General features: G+C 55.9%; 1 protein-coding gene across 1 annotated transcript in view; it reads left to right on the forward strand.

Annotated features, from left to right (window-relative positions):
- The window catches only part of SEZ6L (seizure related 6 homolog like), a gene marked incomplete at both ends in the record, with an annotated part of 37,515 nt that extends 15,632 nt beyond the window's left edge, over window positions 1-21,883 (forward strand). Inside the window, 16 exons of the mRNA XM_080355334.1 lie at window positions 7,720-8,490; window positions 8,730-8,863; window positions 12,253-12,445; window positions 12,970-13,155; window positions 13,604-13,769; window positions 14,597-14,763; window positions 15,747-15,941; window positions 16,029-16,167; window positions 18,167-18,363; window positions 19,526-19,720; window positions 19,862-20,053; window positions 20,280-20,474; window positions 20,960-20,992; window positions 21,136-21,250; window positions 21,495-21,597; window positions 21,854-21,883. Coding sequence (XP_080211460.1) covers window positions 7,720-8,490; window positions 8,730-8,863; window positions 12,253-12,445; window positions 12,970-13,155; window positions 13,604-13,769; window positions 14,597-14,763; window positions 15,747-15,941; window positions 16,029-16,167; window positions 18,167-18,363; window positions 19,526-19,720; window positions 19,862-20,053; window positions 20,280-20,474; window positions 20,960-20,992; window positions 21,136-21,250; window positions 21,495-21,597; window positions 21,854-21,883 — 3,011 coding nt within the window. The remainder of the gene's footprint in view (window positions 1-7,719; window positions 8,491-8,729; window positions 8,864-12,252; window positions 12,446-12,969; window positions 13,156-13,603; window positions 13,770-14,596; window positions 14,764-15,746; window positions 15,942-16,028; window positions 16,168-18,166; window positions 18,364-19,525; window positions 19,721-19,861; window positions 20,054-20,279; window positions 20,475-20,959; window positions 20,993-21,135; window positions 21,251-21,494; window positions 21,598-21,853) is intronic.
- Window positions 21,884-22,877: the final 994 nt, after the last annotated feature.

Raw genomic sequence — 22,877 nt, forward strand, 5'->3', positions numbered from 1 at the left:
CCTTGACCTCTGCTGCCGTCTCCTCCAGAGCAGAGCCTTGGCATCTCCCTGCTTCTGAATTATCTGCCTGTTAATTGCTCTTTGGGACAGCCGTGGTGAAGACAGGCTGGTGGCTCCATCTGCTGCAGGCAACTATGGAGCCCCATACACCCCCCTGCACCCCGGTGCTTATTGCCAAGAGCTCCCCAATTTGCACAAACCATGGGATCACTGCAGGGTGCTCTCGCTGCCCTTGAAGGCACCATGTCCACATCTTGCTGGCAAGTGGGATCAAGCACCGGAGTCCTGGGGCTCCCTGCACCCCATGGAGCAGAAGGACCTGGGGACAAGCACCACTCCTGCATCCTTGCTGGGCACCAAACCACAGGAAAAATATTCTCTATTTTCTCCAACTGCAACACGAACATTTGGATGAAAGCCATCCCCAAGCCTTCCCGCTCCTGCCTCACCAGGTGGCACAAAATAGCCTTTACGCAGGAGAATGGCTCAGAAACGCCCGAAAGTGCTCTGGCTGTGTTTATCTGTGCTCCCACGTGGATGACTCACCGATGATCAGATTGCTACTATTTTATTTGCTTATAGGTTGAACTGTCAGGATGCTCTTGAGGGAAACTTTTTTTTCTTTTCCATCGGAAAAAAACTTAATTTGCTGAAATTGTAACCGCAGGAAAGAGCAGGTTTCAAATCTGTTTGGAGACGTGGCTATCTGGGCTCTATTGGTCTGTTTTGACATTTTTAAAGTGAAAGACTGTTTTGATTCAGGTTTTTCTGCTCTTCAGGATTCAAGGCAAAAATCTTTTAAAATCTGAAATGAAACCAAAGCATTTCCAATCCGTCACACCGGAGTATTTTGACGGATGCAACCTGCTTTTTTTCAGATCCTTGGTTCACAGTCAAACCCTCTATGTTTTTCTCCCTGACGGTGAAATCCATACGGCACATGCTGGAGAGCGGCGTGGGACGGAGGTCCCGGGAGAGCATCCAGCTTCTTCTGTTGCAGTGAATGGCAGCACCTGCGGGTTCTCCTTCATCCTCCTGGCAGTAATTGGCAATTCTGTGGGTTCAGCCTGTTCCTTCATCTGCTCCATCACGTCTCTGCCTGCACTCACTGCAGGCTGCCGGGAGATAAGGGAAGGAGCCTCTGTCTTTGGGAAGGCAGATTTGGTCTGATCAAAGTGGCTGCAGCAGAGGCTGCCAGGCTCCTTCGTCAACAGGAGCGACTTGGGTGGGCGGCTGCAACGTGGGAGCCCTGGGGCAGGGGGGAGATGAGCCCAGCCGGGGCAGCCCTGGCTCAGCCAGTGTGATGCCGACAGAGGACACAGCTCCGGAGACCTGCCCGAGCCACCCATCTCAGCATCCTGCTTACCCAAGCCTGGGAGTTGAGGCAGCGTGTGCTCCCAGCACATCCGTCACACTGTGCAAGTGGTGCCGGCGGTTCTGCTCATTACAGCCATCGATTGCCCCGTTTCACCTGCCGATGGAGCCTGAGACAAGGCTGAGATGAACCATCTGCTGGGGTTCAATGCTCTGCGCAGTCCCCTCTCCTCGCTACCGTGGTCCCTGCTGCGCCATCCATCTCACCCTTCAGAGGACCTCATTCAAGGCAGGGAACACAATAAAAAATTGAACTATACTCTGCAAATAAATCAAGGCAGCATCTTTTTGAAGGAAAGCTTATTGCATGGCTCCAGCTGGTTTGAGGAGTAGTTCTACCGGCACTAAGCATCCCTGAGCGCAGGTTCTCCGTACCAGGGCAGTGCCATGGGCCCCACGTATCTCAGCAGCATCTCCTGACTCAGAGAAATATCCACAGCTCCCTGCAGAGCAGGCTGAGCCTGCAGTCCTGCCCCAAGGAAGCCCTACACTCAAGCCAAGCCTATTCACCTGGGCCTGGCTTTATTGCAGAGCAGGGCCAGCTGCTGCCATGGACCCTTAAAGGGGGGCTTGTTCCCCAGAGCAGGGCACCCCCAGAGCTGGTGCAAGGCCAGTGGCATGCAGAGGCTCTGGGGGGTGCAGGATCAGACCCAGCTCTCGGTGGGCTCAGGTGAGATGCCTACAGCAGGAGCAGCTCTGGGCAGGATCAGCCAGTCCCAGCATGCTGACAATCTGTCTAAGCCTGTCACACAGCAGAGCACGGGGGCTGAACGCCACCATTAATAGCATCCACATAAGCTTCTCAGGGTTTTGGGGATAATCAGATCACCCGAACCTCCAGGATGGTAACTACTGAACTCCAGCAATCAAGCCACCGTTCTGCAGCAGCCCAAGAATGCGCTGGCAGCCAGGCAGTGATAGCATCGGCATTAGTAATGGGAACCCAGCGATACAGCTACTCACACTTTCACTCTTTCAGGAGCACAGCAGCAAAATGAGTGCTTTATGATTATTTCAGCATCCTTTTATCAAGCACTTGCAGTTCCCTAATTCCCGTAAGGCCCTCTGGCTGAGATATGGGCAGCAATCAGATTTGCCCGGCTCTCTCCAGCCACAGCACCTCTGGAGCAGCACATGCACATTTGCCATCACCGGCCACGGTCCTGTCCCCCTGCTTGGGGTGGGGAGGTGGCCTGGGGACCTACTCTTATGAGGGTGAAACTTTGGGACTGTGGCCACCAGGCAGCAGAAAACTGCCAGAACACACTGTGTCCCTGCCCTGTGCAAAACACGGGCAGCTGCTTTTTGCAAAGGAGCCGTGAAAAGCCTGGTTTGCTATTATGGAGAACAAGAGCTTATAGTGTATGAAATTGTGGCAAAGGGGAGAGCTTGAGCTCACGTTTAATTAGTATTCTTGCTTTCGCCTGGCCTTGCAATCTCATTCACTCTTTTGCTTAATCCATTACGGTTTGCTCAGTTAATGCGCCTGGGCTCTCACGGCAAATTCCAGGCCACAACCCCAAATCTGTTGCTGTATCCTCACAAATCCGGGGCAATAAGCAGATTTATTTCTGAGTACCAGGAAAACAAAATTCTTCAAAAGAGCAAGAGAAAATTATCCTAAATGGTGAAAAAAAAAGAAAAAAGGCTGTTTGCACCTGACAAAATATTAAGAACAAATTAGTTGTTCTTTGGGCAGGATTGTGTGAGTGACGGAGCACAGACCACGGGTATGGTGTTCTTTGAGGTGGTGAATTTTTCTTGCTCTGAAGGCAAGTTTCAAAGAGGCACTTGTGCTCATTTATGTGTATTTAAGGACATTTTTGGTGCTTGGGGCTCTCTGCGAGCAGGTGACGGTGCTGCCCAGGCGGGCAGGTGGCTGGTTCTTCGCAAGCACCTGGCTCGGTGCTGGCTCAGAGTGAGGGGAGATGCCTTGGCAGCCCCTGCCCCATCCCCTGCCCTGCCTGTCCCGCTGCCTCTCTAGCCCCCAGTGCTGTCACCCCCATCCCTGGCAGCCGCACAGCACAGCGCTGGGCACCCGTGCCCTGCCGAGGAGTGAATGCTTCCGACAGCGGCTAAGTATAAACCGCGGGGGAGTGCAAGCTGGTTGGAGACGTCCTCCCTGGAGCTCAGCTTCCTTCCGTGGTGTTTACATGCTGGTATCTAGGCAGAGCCCAGAATAGACCTGAAGACGAGTTGTCGTTTTGCATTAAGGCCACTTGTGCTCCAAACTGTCCCGGACTTTTCTGTCCCATCTTTCAGGAGCAGTCGCCCATGCCGATACCGCTGTGCAGAGCGTGGTGCTGTGGGTGCAAGGGCTGCAGGGGGCTCTTGCAGAAGCTTTTGTGGATTTAGAGAAACCCTTCCAGCCCTGAACCGCCTGCAGAGTGCTCCTGATCAAGACAGCAGATAAACCCCTTGTACCTCTTGATAGCATTTACCTCCTCTGGAGATGGTTTAGCAGATTAGATCAAGGTCAAACGTGATCATTTCTCTTTCACTAGCTCAGTGTCTCTGGATTGATGGCTTGTGCAGAGCAGGATGGATTTTGGCAACTGGGGAGGGTCCTGCTCTACCTGTCCCCACCCCAGCTGATCATCCCTTGGGGCGGGGACAGTGGCGGGGACATGGGTATCCTGCAACGCTGGGTGACGTTAAACAGCCTTGTCCCATGCTGGGAGTGGGCAGCAGAGTGAGAGCCTGGCTATGAGAGCACTGCAAGCAACCCTTCTGTGCTCACATTTCCTGCCATTACCAGAATATTTTTGCTACTGCAACTCAGAGTAAATCCTCAGTATTGATTATAAATCTCTGGTGGTTTATTTAGCACTCTAGTGGCATTAGGTGGTATCACTGTGCTCCTAGGAGGGGACAGGGGCTGCAGAGCTGCCAGCTGCCACCCCCACCGTGGTCCCAGGCTGGTTCCTGGGCAGCAATGCTCCAAAGATGCTTGGGCAATTGCAAAGCTCATCTCTCACCGTGATTATCCTTGGAGGTGAGAGAATGACTGTTTGCATTCAGATCATATGGAAAGTATCTTACCAAAGATACGGCGGGTCTGGCAGCACTAGGCAGGCAGGGCTGGCAGCCACGGCTTGGGAACATGCTGGAGCACAGCTCCGGTTTGGGGGTGGCGATGCAATCTGGAGTTAAGATCATTAATCACTTCTCTTTCTGATAACGTGGAATATGCCCTTATTAATCACGGCTGCCAGGGCCCCCCTGTGCCTCCATCTCCCCACTCCAACCTGGTTGCATATGCTTCCCTGAAATACACATTTGCCCTTTACAAACTAAAGCATGTTAAGTATCTCATTATGGAGCCGCTATACCAAGTGTTTTATTTCATGCTTTGTTAAGGACAGAATCATTTAAATGCATCCTGGCAAAGGATCTAATAAGAAATTAGTCAGCTTTCTGAAAGCATAAAATATGGTTTAATGACAACATCCGTTAAGAATTAAAGTTCACATGACAAATAACCCAAGGACGCTGTTTAGCTGTTTTGGGTAACACACCAGCTGTAAGGACTCAGGTTCCTGTGGGAACACTCTGACTATCTCACTGTGAGCCACTGTCCCACCACGTCCCACCAGCCAGCGAGCCCCCTCCCCTCGTCTTCTGGGCCCATGAAACCTCCTCCTTGTCTGACAGCCCCATCCTCTCCTGTAATGGAGGAGCTGTTTTGCACTAAAATCGATGACCAGCAGCAGTAGGAGAGCAGCCATCAGCTGTCTGTCCTGGGCTTGGCCTGGGAGAGGAAGCCTAAAGCATGTGAAAGCCCCACACAGCTTGTCAGGGGTGAGAGCTGGTGCTGTCACTGCCTTGGGGACTGATTTCCCCCCATCACACTATGGCAGGATGCCCATGGCCCCATGGTGTGATTCCTGTGGAGGCCAGGCTCAGCCCGGGCCAGGATGCAGAGGGAGGCAGAGATGCTCAGCAATGAGCAGAGGTTGTGGGGGCTCCTCGGCTGCTCCACCAGTAGCAGACATGGGGATATCAAGGCACTCACCCTTCCCAGGGAGATTATTCAGAGCTGACACAAGTCGGTGTTTGCAGACAACGTGTGTGAAATGTCTCCTAATGTGCTAAGGGAATCGGCTAATGAATTTGCTGAACCACTGCTAATTAAGGAATTAATTTTTTAAGTTGTGGGAGACACAACAGGAGAGGCCAGGGAGCCCAGGACTGGTTTGCCTGCGCTGGGTCTGCAGCTCGGCAGCTGAGAGCAGCGGCAATGATGGGGCAGGCAGGGGCACAGCCCCGGCTGTCCCGGGGAGCTGGGGCTGGGGACTCGCGCAGTGCCACCGCCCCATGCCAGGGCTGGGGACCAGCCTGGTGCCACCAGCCCGTGCCAGGGCTGTCCGAGAGCAGCTTGGGGGTGGGTCTGGCACAGCTCAGCAAGAGGAGAGGGGAGCCGGCCAGCAGCGAGGGAAGGCTCCCTTGCTCCTGCACTGCACCCACTGCACAGACCTGGGCAAAAATATATTATCTCAAGCCTCAGGCATGCAGATTTTGAGAACTCCATCCTTCAGGCTAATTCTCCCAGCCTTTTCCTTTCCCTGTTGTGTTCCCTTCAGTTCTTGTCAGAAACTGCTTTGATTTCCAAGATGGAGCAAATTCAACTTTCAGCAGGCTGTTTGCTTCCCTCTGTGCCCGTCCCTTCTGCCCTGCTGTTGCCAGATGGGAGTGTCCCCTTCCCCGAGGGTTCCCGTGGGCTGCTTTTGCTTCAGACCATACAGAGCAGTGGCCATTGCTTATCCCTGCATGAGCTGCAGCAAGAAACACTGCTTGGTTTCAACAGGAGCTGGCAGGGACCGCTGGGGCATTCAGGGCTGGACCCTGACACCCCATTGCCACTGTGAGTCCCTTTTCTCCCCAACATATGTGGAGGTGACCCAGTGGTGCTGGCGTAAACCCACTGAACTGTCCCACTGCTGTGCTGGGCTGTACCATAGTGTGCCCAGCTCCGTGCTGGCTGTGCAAAACTAATGGTAAGGCATCAGCAGCAGAAGTTGAAAGGCTCTAAAATCACAGGGTGGTGTAAAGGGTGGTTGGATGCCGGAGAGATGGTACTCCCCCGCAACAACTACCCTGCAGAGTCCCTGTGTTTCAGGTTTCACATCCAAAAGCTCCTTTTCTTCCTTTTTGTTCTGGTCCTACCCTAATTAGTAGAATTTGAAACACACAAAGAAACCCAAGTTAATTTTGATGCAAGCATTGTGCTTTTGTTTAAAGCATCTGTAACACTAACTGTAATGACGTGCCCAAGGTGAACCAGAGGTTTATTGTGCTTTGCTGGAGTATGTGTGGGAAGGAAAAGCCCCCAGCTGCCACTCTGATCCTCCAGTGACCCAACGCTATGGTGGACATGTCCCCACTGCCCCACAGGGATGTCACGGCAGCTCAAATCACTTTTCAGAGCAGGTTGGTACCTTGGTTTGCAGTGCTGGAGGAGAACATGTGCCTGGGCCAGCAGCAGGACTGGGGGCTCACAGACCCACCATGCCCAGCCAGGTGCCACGTTTTGGGGACCTGGGCTCTAAACCCCCACAGGGGAGCAGAGGGGGCTGGAATCAGCGTCTTTAAGCACCACACACTAAATGCCTTCCCTGGCAACTGCTGTTTCCATGGAAAATGTTGACTCTCTGCCTCTCAGAGCTTTCTGCAGCATTTCTCAGAGCTGTGGTGCTGCTTACAGCTTATTTCACACCGTGGACTGCAGCCCCATCAGATGGTGACTAAATCTGTATTTCATGCAATTAAGCTCCTCGGCTGAAGCGGTGGTGGTGCAGCTTTGATTACTCTTCCTTTCCCGCGCATTGCTTCACCCAACACAAAAGGTTGTGGCTGCCCAAGGAGAGGCTTTGAGCGGGTGCTGTTCTGCTGCGGGAGGCTGAGGAGGCCGGTGAATCGGTGTCTGTTCCCTGCCGGGCAGCAGCATGGGGAAGACAATGGGAAAGAGCCACGGCCTAATCAGGCGTTTTGAAATAGCCACATTCACTGATGACAATTGCAAAAATAAAGGCTTTTCACAGAGACCGAGCCAGAGCAACAAACTCATCAGGAGCGAGTGAACCTCCCTGAACAAGTGACCTCTAGATAAAGAGACCAAATAGCAGCTCTGAAACGGTGAGATAAGGCCACCAACTTTCAGCAAAAAACCAACTTTCAGGGAATCTGTGCAGGCTCATTATCGCTTTCCCATAATGAGCCCGTTTGGGAGAGCGGCAGGCATTCAATCAACCACAGCTCCCCAGGGGGCTGATTTCGTGCCGCTGGCACAGCTACGATTTCATGCCCAGAATTGTCCAAGTCCCACTTTTCTCCCTTTTTTTGCAGAGAGCGGATCAGGGGCAGCACTGGTTCCCGCCAGCCCGGACCCCCTCACTGCAGAAGAGCTGGTGGACAACACAAACAGTGGAGCCAGGGAGCTTGGGCACACCACAGGTTTGACTGGTGGACCTGGGGAGCTCAGGCACATCACAGGCTTGGCTGGTGGAACCAAGGAGCTCGGGCATGCCACTGCCCTCAACCTCCTGCCGGTGGCAGAGGGTGGCACTGAGCTGGCGGCAGAGGAGACAATGCTGCTGGTGCAGAGCCGTGTCTTGCCAACACCCACCACCACCCCCAACGCTGATGCAAAACAAACTTTCCCTGTTAAGAAAAAGCCACCTACTCCAAAGCATGTAAATACGGCAAGGAAGCACCCGAGACCCAAGCCCACCCTGCCACGGCCCCCCCAGGCTCCCTCCCTGGCCACCCCGCTGGGTTCTGGGCTCCCCAGTGCCTCCCAAGCGCCACATGTGCCGGCAGAGGCAGCAGCCAGAGCAGAGCAGAGCACCCCTGAGCTGCCCTGGGGGGGACAGGCCACCACCAGCCGCCCCGCGCTGCAGATCTCCCCGTCCACACTGCCGCCGGGGGTCCCTGGGCCCTTCCCCGCTGGCGCGGGCGATGCCGGTGAGGCTCCCACCACGGCTCCTGCCAGCGCTGCCATTAACTGGACAAACAGCACAGAGAGTGAGGTGCATGGCTCTGTGTCAGAAGAGAGCCAAGAAACCACCACGTCCACCATCATCACCACCACCGTCACCACCACAGAGCCCAGCCCGGGTAAGCTGCACTGCCTGCACAGGGTGGGGGGCATGGGAGGGGGATACAGCAGGTGACAGGGACCAGCTCTGTGCACTGGGTTTGGGAGGCTGCCCAAAACCTTCTGCACGTTGGTGGGGTTGGCTGCTGGAGCACGGACCGGGGTGCTGAGATTTAGGGCTGCGGGAGCACCCGGGTGCAGGAGGGAGCTGCTGGGTGAGCTGGTTCCTCAGGACAATCGCTGACACAAGTTTCCCCAGTCCTCTGCAGCGTGAGCTTCCACGACCCCGAGGGCTATATCGACTCCACGGACTATCCCCCACTGCCCCTGCACAGCTACCTGGAGTGCACCTACAACGTCACTGTCTACACTGGCTACGGCGTCGAGCTCCAGGTGAGAAGCGCGTCAGTAGGGGGATCACCATGGTCCACCCCCCGAGCTGTGACAGCAAAGGATGCAAAGCCTCTGCATTTTGGCCATCGCTGCCTCGAGTACCAGTGATTGCTAAAAATGCCCCTTCCTAGGGAAAAACAAACGAATGAACAAACAAACCAACCAAAAAACCTCCCCCCAAAAACAACAACAACAAAACAACCAAACAAAAACAAAACACAAAACACAGATTTTTCTTAAGGTATGTAATAAATAAACTATACGAGGGAACTGGTACATCCTGAATGTCAGCGATGATCAAAGCATTAAAATGCCATGCAATTAATTTAACAACGAGACGCTGGCAGGCAATTTGCAAAATAGGCGCTCAGCCTTTGTGGGAAGGGGCGAAGCAGCAGCAGTGTCTGCAGCAGGGCCAAGCGCAGCCCTCTGCCCGCTGCCTGCCAGGGGGTGGGCAGCCTCGAAGGGTTTGGGTAGGCAGCCCAAGTCACCTCTCCAACCAGCACTTGCTTTGGATGGGTTTTGACAGACAGCTCCTACACCGAAGCAGGGCCACATCCCTGAGAATGGAAGGGTTAAAATCCCAGAGACAAGCAGGTATTTGACAGCAAACCCCAGCTGTGCAGAGAGCAGGGCTGCTCTGCGTGCAGGTGTCTGTGAATGCTGTAAGCTGGCACACACAGGAGCGCAGAGCTGCGAGTACAGCCACTGCGGGTACCACTGCCCTGTGTGCCGTCACCTTCCCACTGCTCCCCATGTTGTGCTTCATGCTGACGGACTCTCTTCCATCCCTTTTTAATTGTTTCACGCATACAAGCTCTGCAGGCTTTGGTGGCTGCAAGGCTAACGACATGGGGCAGGTGCTGGAGTAATGCGGTGCAACCTCCTCAGCTGCCTCACCTTCCTGTGGATAATTGGTGAATATTTAAGTGTTTTGGAGTTAATTCACAGCTCCTGTACTGGAGGTGAACAGGGGGATTCTTGCTGGGGGAGGAGGAATAGGGCTGAGCTCACCTCTCAGGATGGCGTGATGCAGTGGCAACCCACGGGGGTTCCCTTTTTCTGTGTGGGTTTGCTGGGGCTGAGCTAGGAGCTCTGTGGGCCAGACCTGCTGGAGATGCTGGTTTGGGGGATGCTGGTTTGGGGGATGCTGGTTTGGGGGATGCTGGTTTGGGGGGAGCCAGGCTGAGCAGCAGAGCTATGTGTGTGCTGTGCTGCTCTGTGACATGGGGAGCCAGGGTGACCGAGCTCTATGAGGAGCCTGGATGGTGCCCTCCCCTTGTCACGAGTGGTGTATGGTCTCAGCAGGTCCCACTGGAGCCTGAACATGAGGAAAGATGTGCTGGAGAGCACGGGGGAAGGTCTCGGGCACAAAGCCTGGCTGACAGGCACCATCTCAGGAAGGGCTGCCAGCAAACTGCCTGTGGCTGGGGTCTGCCCCCTACATCCCCACAGCATCCTGGGGGGAGCTGTGCCACAGCCTGCCTGCCCCCACACCAGCCAGGTTGCACTATCGCAGCCCTGAGAGCCATGGAGCAGCCAGCTCTCCAAATGTTTAGTTAAATTATATTTATTTTTAAAATTCTTGAATCTTCTTGGCAGGAAATAGAATTTCCCTAAAGAGATTTTCTAGTGGGTGAGTGGGGCTGGCAGCTTCAATGAAGGATCCCTTCTGGCTTCCCAACCCTTTTGGAGCTGACATTGGTGCAGTCTGATTAAAGTAAGAACTTGTCCTCCCCAGCCTCAGCAGGAACTCGCACATATGGTCCCTCTCACGGTGACTGATGGTTCCTGGCACCAGGTCACTGCATCTGTACCCGCCAATGTCACCTCAGTGGATGGAGTTCCCTGAGGATCCCACTGCCATGAGGTCCTTGGCGGTGACATTCTTGCTTCAGGCTCCTCTGGGCTGGGTTTGAGGGAGGGGAAGGCTGAGTGGTGCCCCCAACCTGCCAGGGGCCGGGGGCTGCAGCATCCATCAGCTCCTCTGCAGGGCTCTGCCTGCTCCAGCTACTCCTCCAAATTCCTGCCCAGTGGAAGAGCTTTGGGGAGCAGGGCCGCTCAACTACTCGGACAGCACCCCTGGATGTTTCTCTTGCCAGAGCGACACAGTGCTAGATAGTGTGCTTGGTGCTAGTCATCACCAGAGGAAGCTAGCTGTGGAGAAGGTTTATCTTTGAGTGACTTCAGAACAAAATGCATTAGAAACACCCTGGAAGCATCTTTGCAGTGATTCAGACCTGGCTCAGCAATAAAAACTCCTCTCCAGTGGGAGCTGGGGGTGAGTTGTTAACATTGTACATAGACTGTTTAGCTTTCCTGGATCCCGCACTCCAGATAATTCATCCCAAATAACATTTAACTCATTCTGTTTATTAATAATTAGATCTGAGCTGGCCCACCAGCTGCAGTGGGTGTGTACACTGTGTCAGGGTGGCACATTTTCAGGACAAAACCTGGAGAAGAAATGACCCAGGGCAGGTTAGGGTCCAGGGCACACACTTGTCCTATGTTTCCAACATGCTGTGTGACACCCATGAGGACCGAGGACTGCTGTTCCCTGCGGTGCAGACCAGGACTCTGCAGGGACCCAGCACACTGCTGCAAAATAAGGCAAAATCAGCTCCTCCTGAGTTCAAAGTGGCGACCAGGCTTTGCCAGGCACTGTTCAGGGCTGATGGACCTTCAGGACAGGCAGGATGGGGTTGTTTATCCAGATGAAATCTCGCTTTTTCCAGCAGAAGGTGAGAGGATGCCAGGCACTGCGGGTGGCTCTGTGTGCGGTACCAGCAGCCCCCGGGGACAGGCACAGTTGTGACAACACCAACAAATCCTTCTAGTCACAACGCTGTTGGGAGCGCTCACAATTACGGACTGAGGCTGTGGTGTGTGCTAAATATAGAGCCCTGGTCCTCACCCACTTAAGGAAACAAATGATCTGATGAGCATCTTTCTGCTGAAATATGAGCCCATTTATTAAGCTGAAATGCAAATGTGGGGTTACTTTTCAGCTATTTCCAAATAGTAATTAAAGGCTTTTGGGACTACTCATTTGCAGTGACTCCCCATCACTCTCTGGTGTGGATGAGGGATTCTGGGAAGGATCCCTGGTGCACAGGGTGGATGGTGAGCAAAAATGCCCTGTTTTGGTGGCAGATCTGTGCTGAACAGCCCAGCCGCAGCTCAGGCCGGTGAGCCTTGACCATGACCATGCTCAGTGCCGTGGTGCCCTGAGATGCAGCGCTGCTCCCAGGGCTGATGACAGTGGAACTGGGGACCCACCAGTGTCCTGACCAGTGACTCGTGGGACCACTCCATCTCCCTTCTGTCTCACTATCACTGGGACCCCCACTTTCAGTCCGCAGCTCACAGGTCTGTGCTCCCCCCAGGTGAAGAGCGTGAACCTGTCCGACGGGGAGGTGCTCTCCATCCGTGGGGTGGACGGCGACGCGCTGGTGGTCCTGGCTAACCAGAGCCTGCTGGTGGAGGGCCAGGTGATCCGCAGCCCCACCAACACCATCTCTGTCTACTTCCGCACCTTCCAGGACGAGGTGGTGGGGACCTTCCAACTCCACTACCAGGGTGGGTGCCTCTCCGCTGCGGGCACACGAGGACGGGTGGGATGGGTGTCAGTCTCACCAGGCTGCAGGGTGTAAGGGCGCTGGGCTCTTGTTTCGCTGGATGTCCATGCTCAAGGCATCAGCTCTTGTCATGGCATGGAAAGAGGGTTCAAGATGCACTGATATCCCAGACCCCAGTGTTTGCTGTGCTCCTCACACCCACCTTGCCCCATTTCTGTCCCCATGCAGCAGCTCTTCCTGCACAGACCCAGCCTGCAAGTCTATTTTTTCCCTTGCAGAGCTATAAAAAATAGATGAGTTCAAGCAAATTATTTTTTAAAATAGAAACTGGGTCTGGGCAAAAGCAGTAACAGTTAGAAAAGCAGAGACTTGCTGGTTCATCGGTGCTCTGGTGCTGGCCCTTAGCCACAGGGTCTGTCTGTGGCAGCATGAGCACATCCAGCACGTCCCTTGTGTCCCCCCTCAGCTGCTGGGTGGCTGGGAGAAGACAAGCCCTATGCTCTGAAATGAGTGTGTTTGTTCCAGTGTTTATGCTGAGCTGCAACTTTCCACGGAGACCTGACTTCGGAGACGTCACCGTGATGGATTTGCACTCGGGTGGAATTGCTCATTTTCATTGTCACCTGGGCTACGAGCTGCAGGGGCCCCGAGTGCTCACGTGCATCAACGCCTCCAGGCCACACTGGAGCAGCCCAGAGCCCATCTGCTCAGGTAGGCGCCTCGGTGTTCAGCCTCAGGGCTAAGAAAGATTGGGATCCCCAAAGAAAAAAAGAATTAGAGTTGCTTTCTTTGCACTGTGAATTGAACACGGTCCTGGGAGTGAGCGAGAGCAATTCCAGCCAGAGGTACTTCAGGTTTTCACACCAGTGGCAGCAGAATCTGCCTAATTAGGCAGGTAAGGGAAAGGAAATTGCAGATTTTATGGAGTGTGTGAGTATATGTCTGTATACGTAAAACAAAGCAAAGCCAAGCCGGGCAAGAGGTTTATGAACTAAAGATTGGTGAGGAAAGCTGGGTGGGCATGAGCTCTCCATCTAGTGGAGTAGAGTGCTTCAAACCCTTTGCTGTGCAGAAGCTCCAGGTGCAAATGCCTCCCCATGCTCTTTGTCCTGTCCTGTGTTCCTGCCCTGTGTCTCAGTGGCTGTGCTCTGTGTCTCAGCTCCCTGCGGCGGGACAATCCACAATGCCACCATCGGCCGCGTCCTCTCGCCCAGCTATGCGGGCAACCAGTCGAGCAGCATGTACTGTGTGTGGGCAATCGGGGCTCCCCCAGGCCAGAAGCTGCACCTGCACTTCGAGAAGCTGCTGCTGACCGAGAAGGACAGGTGAGGTCTGCGCTGAGCCCCCTCCCTGCACCCCAGGACTGCAGAGAGCTTTGCTCTGCCCAAAGTGCAGAGCCAGGAGCTTTGCTGGGTGATACATAGACCAAAGCTTGGGAGCTCCCACCTGGTCTCAGCTCCTCCACTCACCTCTCCTGGTGCCCAGGCTGCGGGTGTCCCAGGGGACAGCACCAACCCAAGCTTGGGGTGCAGCACGGAGGAGGCTGCCAGCCAAAGGATGGTGGGGATGAGGGCAGAGAAGGGTCCTGGCACAAGGAGAAGGATCCTGATTTAGGTGTCCAAGCACTCAGGAGGCACGACGGGTCTTTGAGCAAAAAGATCTGCGAGAGGAAAGTGCAGAGCCCCAGCCCCTGCTGTCCCGAGGCCCTGCGCTTCGTGTCAGGGTTCCTGCAGGTCTCCAGATCCCACCAGCTGTGGGGCAATGCATGGGCTGTGTCACACATGTCCCCTCCTCCCCCAAATATCCAGTGCCCAGCACCACGCACCACTGTGGTGCAGGGAGCTGCGAGTCGCCCGTGATCAGCACCCATAACACAAAGCACACACTAGTGGTACTGACGCTTGTGTTTAAACAGCATTAACATTCAGGCTGGTAACAGGCAGTAAAGCAGCTTTATGACCTGTAGTAAAATCGAAGAATAAAGCCCCTGTTTATGACACCATAAAAGAGACTTATCTGGTTGGTGAATTTTTGTTTGCACAATTTCTTTAAAATGCCATGAGCATGAGCACCAGGGAGGGGGGGCTAGGCAATGCTCTGGGGGGACACATGAATGCTTCTCCCATGTAATGTGCCGTGTCCTCCCTTGCAGGATGGTGGTGTACAGCGGGGACACAAACCAGTCTGCCGTCCTCTATGACTCGCTGCGTGCCGACAGCGTCCCCTTCGAGGGGGTGATCAGCGACGGCTCCTCCATCAGGATTGACTTCCTAGCAGAGGAGCCGGCGTCCGCCACGGCTTTCAACATACGCTTTGAAGGTGATGTGCTCTCATTTTGGCACCCCTGAGAACCCCAGGCCAGCCTCAGGAAGCACCCCCAGGCCTTGGGACATTCGAGCAATTTACAGAGAAATCTGTCAGAAGGGTCTTGGCTGCCTTGACACCAGCAGAGCCCGTGCTCCGCTGTGCCACAGTCCCCATGTCACTGCAGCCACACAGGGCAACCCAAACCTCATCTGGAGCTGGTGTAGCTTTGAGGAATGCATTTGCCTGGCAATAAGTGAGAAAAGAAATAGCGAAATGCTGTTGGTGAGCTGAATGTCCACAGGATGTGTCTCCTGTGCCTGCTGTGGGGCAGCCCTGGGGCAGCAGGTGCCGTGTCCAGGATGGGGCTCCTCTGAACACAGGCTGAAAAGGCCATCGGTGCCATTGGAATTATACAGTCTGCGGTGACCGCCACCACCCAGTCTGTCCCCTCAGTCCCCATAGCATAGCACTGCTGGACACCGAGCCCACATCAGCCGTGCGGATAGGGCTGTCCTGGCTTCTGCCTTCCCCAGCCCCATCAGTGGCTCCTTTGGGGACGGGGCACTGGGCAAGCCCCGGGCAGCTCACACAGGTTTGCTCTTCTTGTCATTCAAGTGCATCCTGCTGGTGGGATCATTCCTGTGGGAGCCTCCTGCCTTTGAGCAAGCTCAGTAAGGTGCGGTAATCCCAGGGGAGATTGCTCAGCAAATACAGCAACTGGCAACACAGCAAGTGTGTGACTGATGCTGAGACACAATGGAAATAAAGTTTGGTTAAGCCTGTGTGGCTCAGGACAGATAAACTGTTGTTAATCCAAATTGCCTGTAAAATATGCCATGGAAGAGGACAGCCGTGCAGGGCAGGAATGAAGGAATGTGTTTCCAGCTAGGCATTGCATCAAAGCCCCAGAGCTGAGGTGTGAGGAGCAGGGGGTGGGCAGTGCGTCCCCAACCCAGTGCTGTGTCTCTGTGGCTAATGGGAGGTTTGTCTTCCAGCCTTCGAGCGGGGCCACTGCTATGAGCCCTACATCCAGAATGGGAACTTCACCACCTCCGACCCCACCTACAACCTGGGCACCACCGTGGAGTTCACGTGCGACCCTGGGCACTCCCTGGAGCAGGGCCCTGCTGTCATCGAGTGCGTCAACATGCGGGACCCGTACTGGAACGACACGGAGCCGCTGTGCCGAGGTCGGTCCCCACGCACAAGGCGATGCTAGGGGGGTGTGAGCACCCCCAGAGCCCTGTCTGAGCTGCACCTGCCTCTCGCTCCCACAGCAATGTGCGGGGGGGAGCTGACTGCCGTGGCTGGGGTGATCCTGTCCCCCAACTGGCCGGAGCCCTATGCGGAGGGGGAGGATTGCATCTGGCGGGTCCACGTTGGCGAGGAGAAGCGGCTCTTCCTGGACATCCAGCTGTAAGTAGTCCAGACCTTGGCACGTGTCTCTGCCCTGCCAGTGCTCAGCCCACTTGGCTGCATTGTCACTGCTCCCCCCGAGCCACAGACCCATGTCTTTTCCTTCTTCTCCCTGTTGGAGCTTTCCTAATCCTCTATGATGCCCTCAGCACCCAGGTGGAGGTCCAGGGCAGTACCAGTGCTGCTCCCCAAGCTCAAAGCACTGTTAAACCATCCATTGCAGTAGGTAATTTCTTCTGAGACAGCTGCTGGACTCCTCTGGAGCAAAGCCACAGGGAGTGGTGCCATAGCAGCACGTGGCCATGTGCATCCCAGGGTGACAGCAGCACTGTCACAAGCTGGTTCATTCAGGGCCAGAAATGCCTGGGGACATCCCTGAGCTGGAAACCTCAGCTTAGTCTTTGGGCTGAGTGTGATAGAGGGAGGACAAGGGGCTGTGCCCAGCCCTGCATCCTGTGCCCTGCCTTCTGCCTCTTCTGGGACCATAAAACACACCAGTTCCCCTCCTGCCCGCCAGCCCACTGCTTTGCCATTCAGTGACACAGCTCAGAAAGCTGTGGGGCTGTGGAGCAGAGAGGCCCAGCAAGGCCCCAGCTGCCCTGTCCAGGCACAGGCAGACACGGCAGCACTTGCTGCAGGGGGGTCAGAAGGGTGTGGGATCCAATGCCAGGCTGGGAACCCTTGGCATGATAATGCTGCCAGTGCAAAGGGAATCTTCAATGCTATTTTGGGTTTTCAAGTGGAGAGTGTGTTTCAAGTAGGGGCTTAGAGTCATAAAGGTTTTAAAGCTTTCTGTAAAACTCACAAGTTGGAGCTCCCAGTGCACCTCTCTCAGCTTTGTGGGTGCTTGGGCTGAGCAGAACTGGAGGCCAAGTGATTCGAAGTCATCAAACATAAATGTCACTGAGAAAATCATGTTTGACAGAAAGCAGAGATTTACTACAAATGTCAGCTTGCCGTGGGGATTAGCTGGGCGCCTTCCAAGAACATTCTTAATAAAATGTTTGGGGATCGGCTCAGGCATCTCCAAACAAGGCTGAATTAGATGGGCCAGTGTGCAGGGCAGGGGTCCCGCTATGAGCGATCATGTCCTGGGTTCACGGGTGTTTGCACACACAGCCAGACGGATCCTGCCCGGGTGCAGGAGTCCAGGCCTGGCTGGGGAAGTTACTTCAGCCTCAGACCTGATGAAGACTCCTCCTGCAGGTCCAGGAGCATTCTGTTTCTCTCCCCAACGGGAAAGGGGTAGACATGGTGTCCCTGTCCCAGACCCTCCTGCACTGTCCCGTAACGGAACACTGGGTGCTGGCCGTATCCCGGCACGCAGGACCGTCTGTGCCATCCTTGGGGTTGACCTGATCGGTTCGCTCATACTACTGCTAACAGCACTGAGCAGGCAGCCAGCGGTGGGGCTGCAGAGGCAGGAGGAAGCCTGGCAGCTCCCCTGCAGGAATGGGAGGTGATGGAGCCATGTTTCCACGGGGATGAGCATCCATCGTCTGCTCTTTGCTTGGAAGCCCTTTGCTTGCGCCCAAGGCACAGCCCCATCCCTGCAGCAAACGGGGAGAATGGGGCTGCTGCCCGGGCTGGCCCTGGCCCTGCAGCAGCGTTTGCTGCCTGCCCGCCTGGATCCCGGTCATTCCCGGCTGCATCCCGGCCGAGCCGCCCATCCGCGGGCCGCCACTGCTCTCTGCTGGCCGCGGGGACAGGCGGGGACAGCGCGGACCGGAGGATGACGCCGGAGAAGCTACAGGTTCGCCGTTTGAAAACCCGCTCTGCGACCCCACCGGGGGCAGGCCGATCCCACAGCGCTTGCCCAGTCTACTTGGGGATGGCACAGGTCTGGGGACAGGTCACAAGGCAGGTTGGCTGCATCGCAGTGCTGGGGCAGGGGTCTCCTCGCTGCCACTTGAGCCCGACACCGTCACGTTACTCCCCGCCCAAGCTGCTCGCTAGCCGAGCTCTCCTTTGCAGCCGCTAACCGAGCTCTTCTTTCCAGCCTGAACCTCAGCAACAGCGACATTCTTACCATTTACGATGGGGATGAGCTCACCGCCCGCATCCTGGGGCAGTACATCGGCAGCAGCGGGCCCCAGAAGCTCTACTCCTCCAGTCCCGACCTCACCATCCAGTTCCACTCGGACCCTGCCGGGCTCATCTTCGGGAAGGGGCAAGGATTCATCATGAACTACATAGGTAGGGAGAGCAGGGTGCTGGGCGCGTCCCTGGCACTGTCACTGCAGTGCAGGTGGGGACTGTGACACACAGCCAGACCAGGTTGTCCAGGTACTGGGTGTGGAAGCAGGGAGAGTTGCTGTGACACCAGCACTTTTCTGCACAACCCACTTTCTACAGAGACCCCTAGCCCCACTGCAGGTCTCTGGGTTAGTCAGTTCTGGGGTGGTTCTGCAGGAGGACAGCTGCATTTTTGGTCCCTGTTAGCCCTAATCTAGCCCAGTGCAACTGTGGAGCAAAACAGGGAAGGAAATGTCTGGAAACGGGGGGAAATCCCCCCAACACACACACTCAGGCACGGGGTTGATGGCACTGAGGTGCTGCAGTGACATGTCCTCCCAGGAGAGGTCACTAAACCCCATCCCTGGGCTGGCTCCGGAGATGGGCATCCCTAGTTCACAACTCCTTGCTCTGGAGGGGCTGAGACTACACCTGGAGACGGCTGTTCACATGTCCTTTGGTGCAGCCGTGTCCGTCAGACCAGAGTGGCTGGTGCCCAAGGAAGGGACAAGGACTAGAAAGGACGCTCCTTCCCCACGGCTGCTTGCAGTCTCGCTGCCTGCCTCTCCCCCTGCCTGTCTTCCCTTGGCAGACTTCTTCCAAGCATGCTTTCTTTCCACTGCTGACAGCCCTGGTTATGGCAAACAGAGAACAAGCTGCAATGCAGATCACCTGGTCCCCTCCTCAGTGCACTGCAGCACACAGGGTTGGAGACAGCAGGGCACAAACCCCTCACCAGAGCAAACCTGCTGTGCCGTGACCACAGCATCTGCGCTGCTCCTCGTCTGCAGTCAGCACTGAGCCTTGTGCTCCCAGGCTGCTCTTTTTGTCCTGAGCCCAGCACAGACACTGCCCTGATCAGTACAGCACTATACCTGCTTTTATTGTCAGGGCTGGGGAGGCTTCAAAGAGCCCCCATTACCTGCTGCTGCCCCTTTCCTCTGCCCAGGCGATGCCACCCGGAGACCAGGCCCCACTGTCTGTGGTGCCTGGGATCAGAGAGCTGTTGGGGAGGGACAGAAGCATGGCAAAGAGCCGCATGTCCCCATGCAGCGGCTCCGAGGAGGGCTGCGTTGCGGGGTCCCGCTCGGCGGGTGACAGCCAGCGTCTGTCCTGGCTGCAGAGGTGTCCCGCAACGACTCCTGCTCTGACCTGCCTGAGATCCAGAATGGCTGGAAGACCACGTCGCACACGGAGCTGGTGAGAGGGGCCAAGATCACCTACCAGTGCGACCCGGGCTATGACATTGTGGGGAGCGACACCCTCACCTGCCAGTGGGACCTCAGCTGGAGCAGCGACCCCCCCTTCTGTGAAAAGAGTAAGTGCGGAAGCAGCATCTGTGCCCTGAGCAACGTGCTGCTGTCCCCCTGGCATCCCTGTGACCACACAGCTTCGTGACCACTGCCAGTCCCTGGCCACCGTGTCAGGGGTCCCCACTCACGCGGCCTCTTCTCCCCAGTTATGTACTGCACAGACCCGGGGGAGGTGGAGCACTCGACCCGCCTCATCTCCGACCCGGTGCTGCTGGTGGGGACCACCATCCAGTACACGTGCAACCCCGGCTTTGTGCTGGAGGGCAGCTCGCTGCTGACCTGCTACAGCCGCGAGACGGGGACACCCATCTGGACCTCACGGCTCCCGCACTGCGTCTGTAAGTTCGGGGGGTTTCTCTTGCTCTCCTGCAGCTCAGCTGCTCTTCTCGGGGGCTCTGGGAAGCTCTCCCCTGCAGCTGAGACCTTCCCCAGCCATGCAGGGTGGTGCAGAGCTTTGAGCTACTTGAAAGCGGGATGGGGTGAGATCTTGGGTGCTTCCTCAGCTCCTTCTCTCCCTTGGCAGCCCAAGCTCTGGGGCTCATGCCAGGATGTGTTCCCTTTCAGCCGAGGAGTCACTGGCCTGCGATAACCCAGGACTGCCAGAAAACGGCTACCAAATACTTTATAAGCGCCTCTACTTGCCAGGAGAGTCCCTGACCTTCATGTGCTATGAAGGCTTTGAGCTCATGGGGGAGGTCACCATCAAATGCATCCTGGGCCAGCCATCCCACTGGAGTGGACCCCTGCCCATCTGCAAAGGTAACGGGGGACCTGGGGTACACAGGGACAGCCACAGTCCCTGACCTGGGGCAGCCTGGGGACCTTCATCTGGCTGCAAACTCCCAGTGATTTTCTAGTCAGGAGTTAAACTCACCTGAGACCTGGGTGTTTTTCTGGGTTTATTGTGCTTTTTGGACACAGGAGGACCTTCCTGTTGCCACTAAGCTGCAAGAATGGATTGTCCTTAATTATTGCTTAGTGGGAATCCATGGAGACCTCGTCTCTGGGGCAGCGAGGCTCTCTGGAGGGTACCACGGCTCCAGGCAGAGCTGTCCTGATGGTGTCTCACTTGCCCAGTCCTGAGCGTGAGCTTACAGAGAGCTTATTAAAATCTGAAAGTCTGCAGCGTGGCTGGGACCAGATGGGGCAGGGAGACCCTGAGCCCAGGCTTCCTGTGTAGCCAACAGCTGCCAACACCCAGTCAAACCCCGTTACGTACCAGTAACTCTCCATTTCTCTTCCAGTGAACCAAGACAGCTTTGAACATGCTCTGGAAGGTGAGTGGGATGATCTGCTGGGTGGGGCCCATGTGGGGCCCTCGGCCAGAGCCTGTGAGAAGCTGGGCAGGAGGGAGGGCAGAGGCAGAGGGGGGATCACAAGGTTCTTGAAAATGCCAACATAATGGATCCTGTCCTTTCAGTAGCAGAAGCCGCTGCAGAGACGTCTCTCGAGGGGGGCAATATGGCCTTGGCCATATTCATCCCAGTGCTGATCATTTCCCTGCTGCTGGGAGGAGCGTACATCTATCTCACAAGGTGGGACATTCAGCCGGTCTGGGAGAGCCCCATAGGGACATGGCCAGGGCTGGCTCAGCATCGCTGTGCTCTCGCTGGCCGCATACCCCAGGAATGGGTCTGGGGACCCAGCACCAAGGTCTGCTCCAGGGTCCCTGGGAGGCAGGGGGAGCCAGGATGCGGGGACATGAGAGGACAGGGCTGGCTGTGCTTTGCTCTGGGGTCCTGCTATGCAGAACAATGACTCCCATGTCCCCCTCCACAGGTGTCGGTACTACTCCAGCCTCCGCCTGCCCCTCATGTACTCCCACCCCTACAGCCAGATCACGGTAGAAACGGAGTTTGACAACCCGATCTATGAGACAGGGGTGAGTCTTGCTGCAGCCATCCCTCCCTGGGGACTGTCCCCATGGGGAAGTGACGAGGGGATAGCTCCATCCCTGTCGGGGGCTCTGTCTTCCTCTGGCAGACAGGAGGGGACAGAGGGGGTTGCAGGGTCTGGGCAGGGTCAGCACCATTTCCCTGGGAGCAAAACAACTCCTGGGGCCTCTCTTACCAGCTGGGAATGGGGAGATTATCCTGAAATGCAGCTGCTGCCCTCAACTGTTTTTTTCTTGCTCTCAGGAAACAAGAGAATATGAAGTTTCGATATAAGGACATTGGTAAGAGAGTCTCCGGCTGTGACCTTAATGTGCTCTCATAGAACTTCCTCAGTAACTAATCCAGAGACCACGTGGAGTTTGGTTGGACCCCTGGACCTGCTGTTGTCTTTCCTTTTGCCTCTTTATTGAAGATTTTACTGTTTTCTTCACTGTATTTATTCTATTTAAACTGCGATAGGTGTGCTGCAGAGCCCCAGGCGCAGGCAGCAGCGGGAGCCGGGGCAAAGCCCGGGGGGTCCTGGGGAGGTGTGGGGGCGCCCGTTGTCCCCCACAGTGTGGCAGCGCGTTCCCTGGCACTGCCCACAGACATGCAGGTGGATTTCTGCGGTTCTGCTGTTGTTAAAAATTAAAAACGTCTCCATTGCAAGAGCCTGCAGTTGATTGCTGGGAGCTGAGGTAGGCGCAGAGTTTGCCGCAGGGGCTGCAAGCCCCCTATCTGTCCTTGCTCCCCTCGTCCCCAGCAGGACCTGCAGCTGGGGGCTCAGGGGCCACCAGGACTTGTGTGCCACCGGTGCAGGGACCGTCCCCGCTGTGGCTCAGGAAAGCTGCCGGCCGGTGCAGAGCCCTGCTTGCCATGCGGGGAGCAGGGGACGGCCTGGCACACACGAGGTACATGCCACTTTTCTTTTCCCGCTTTGCTTTGGATGCCGAGAGGCAGTGAGCCAGGACTCCTAGCTCCACGGAGAAGCATTAACCAGCCACCCCCAGCAGCCCCCAGGACACCACCCTGGGCACTAGTGGAGCAGCCAGTGCCTCTGCTCAGCCTGGTTGTTCCTCATCAGTGACACCATCACCCTTACCAGGAAGAGCCCAATCCCACTAACGGGACCCTTGTCCCCCGGTAGCATCTCAGGATAAGCAGGAGGGAGCAAAATGGGCAGAAATCAGCCCAGCACCCCAGTTTGAGCCTCAGCATCACCCACCCTACTTCACTGCCTTCACCCCTGTCAGAGCTGGCCACAGGCTGCTCCCCAGCTGTGGGAATG

This window comes from Nesoenas mayeri (assembly GCF_963082525.1).
Source record: "Nesoenas mayeri genome assembly, chromosome: 17".
NCBI lineage: Eukaryota > Metazoa > Chordata > Aves > Columbiformes > Columbidae > Nesoenas > Nesoenas mayeri.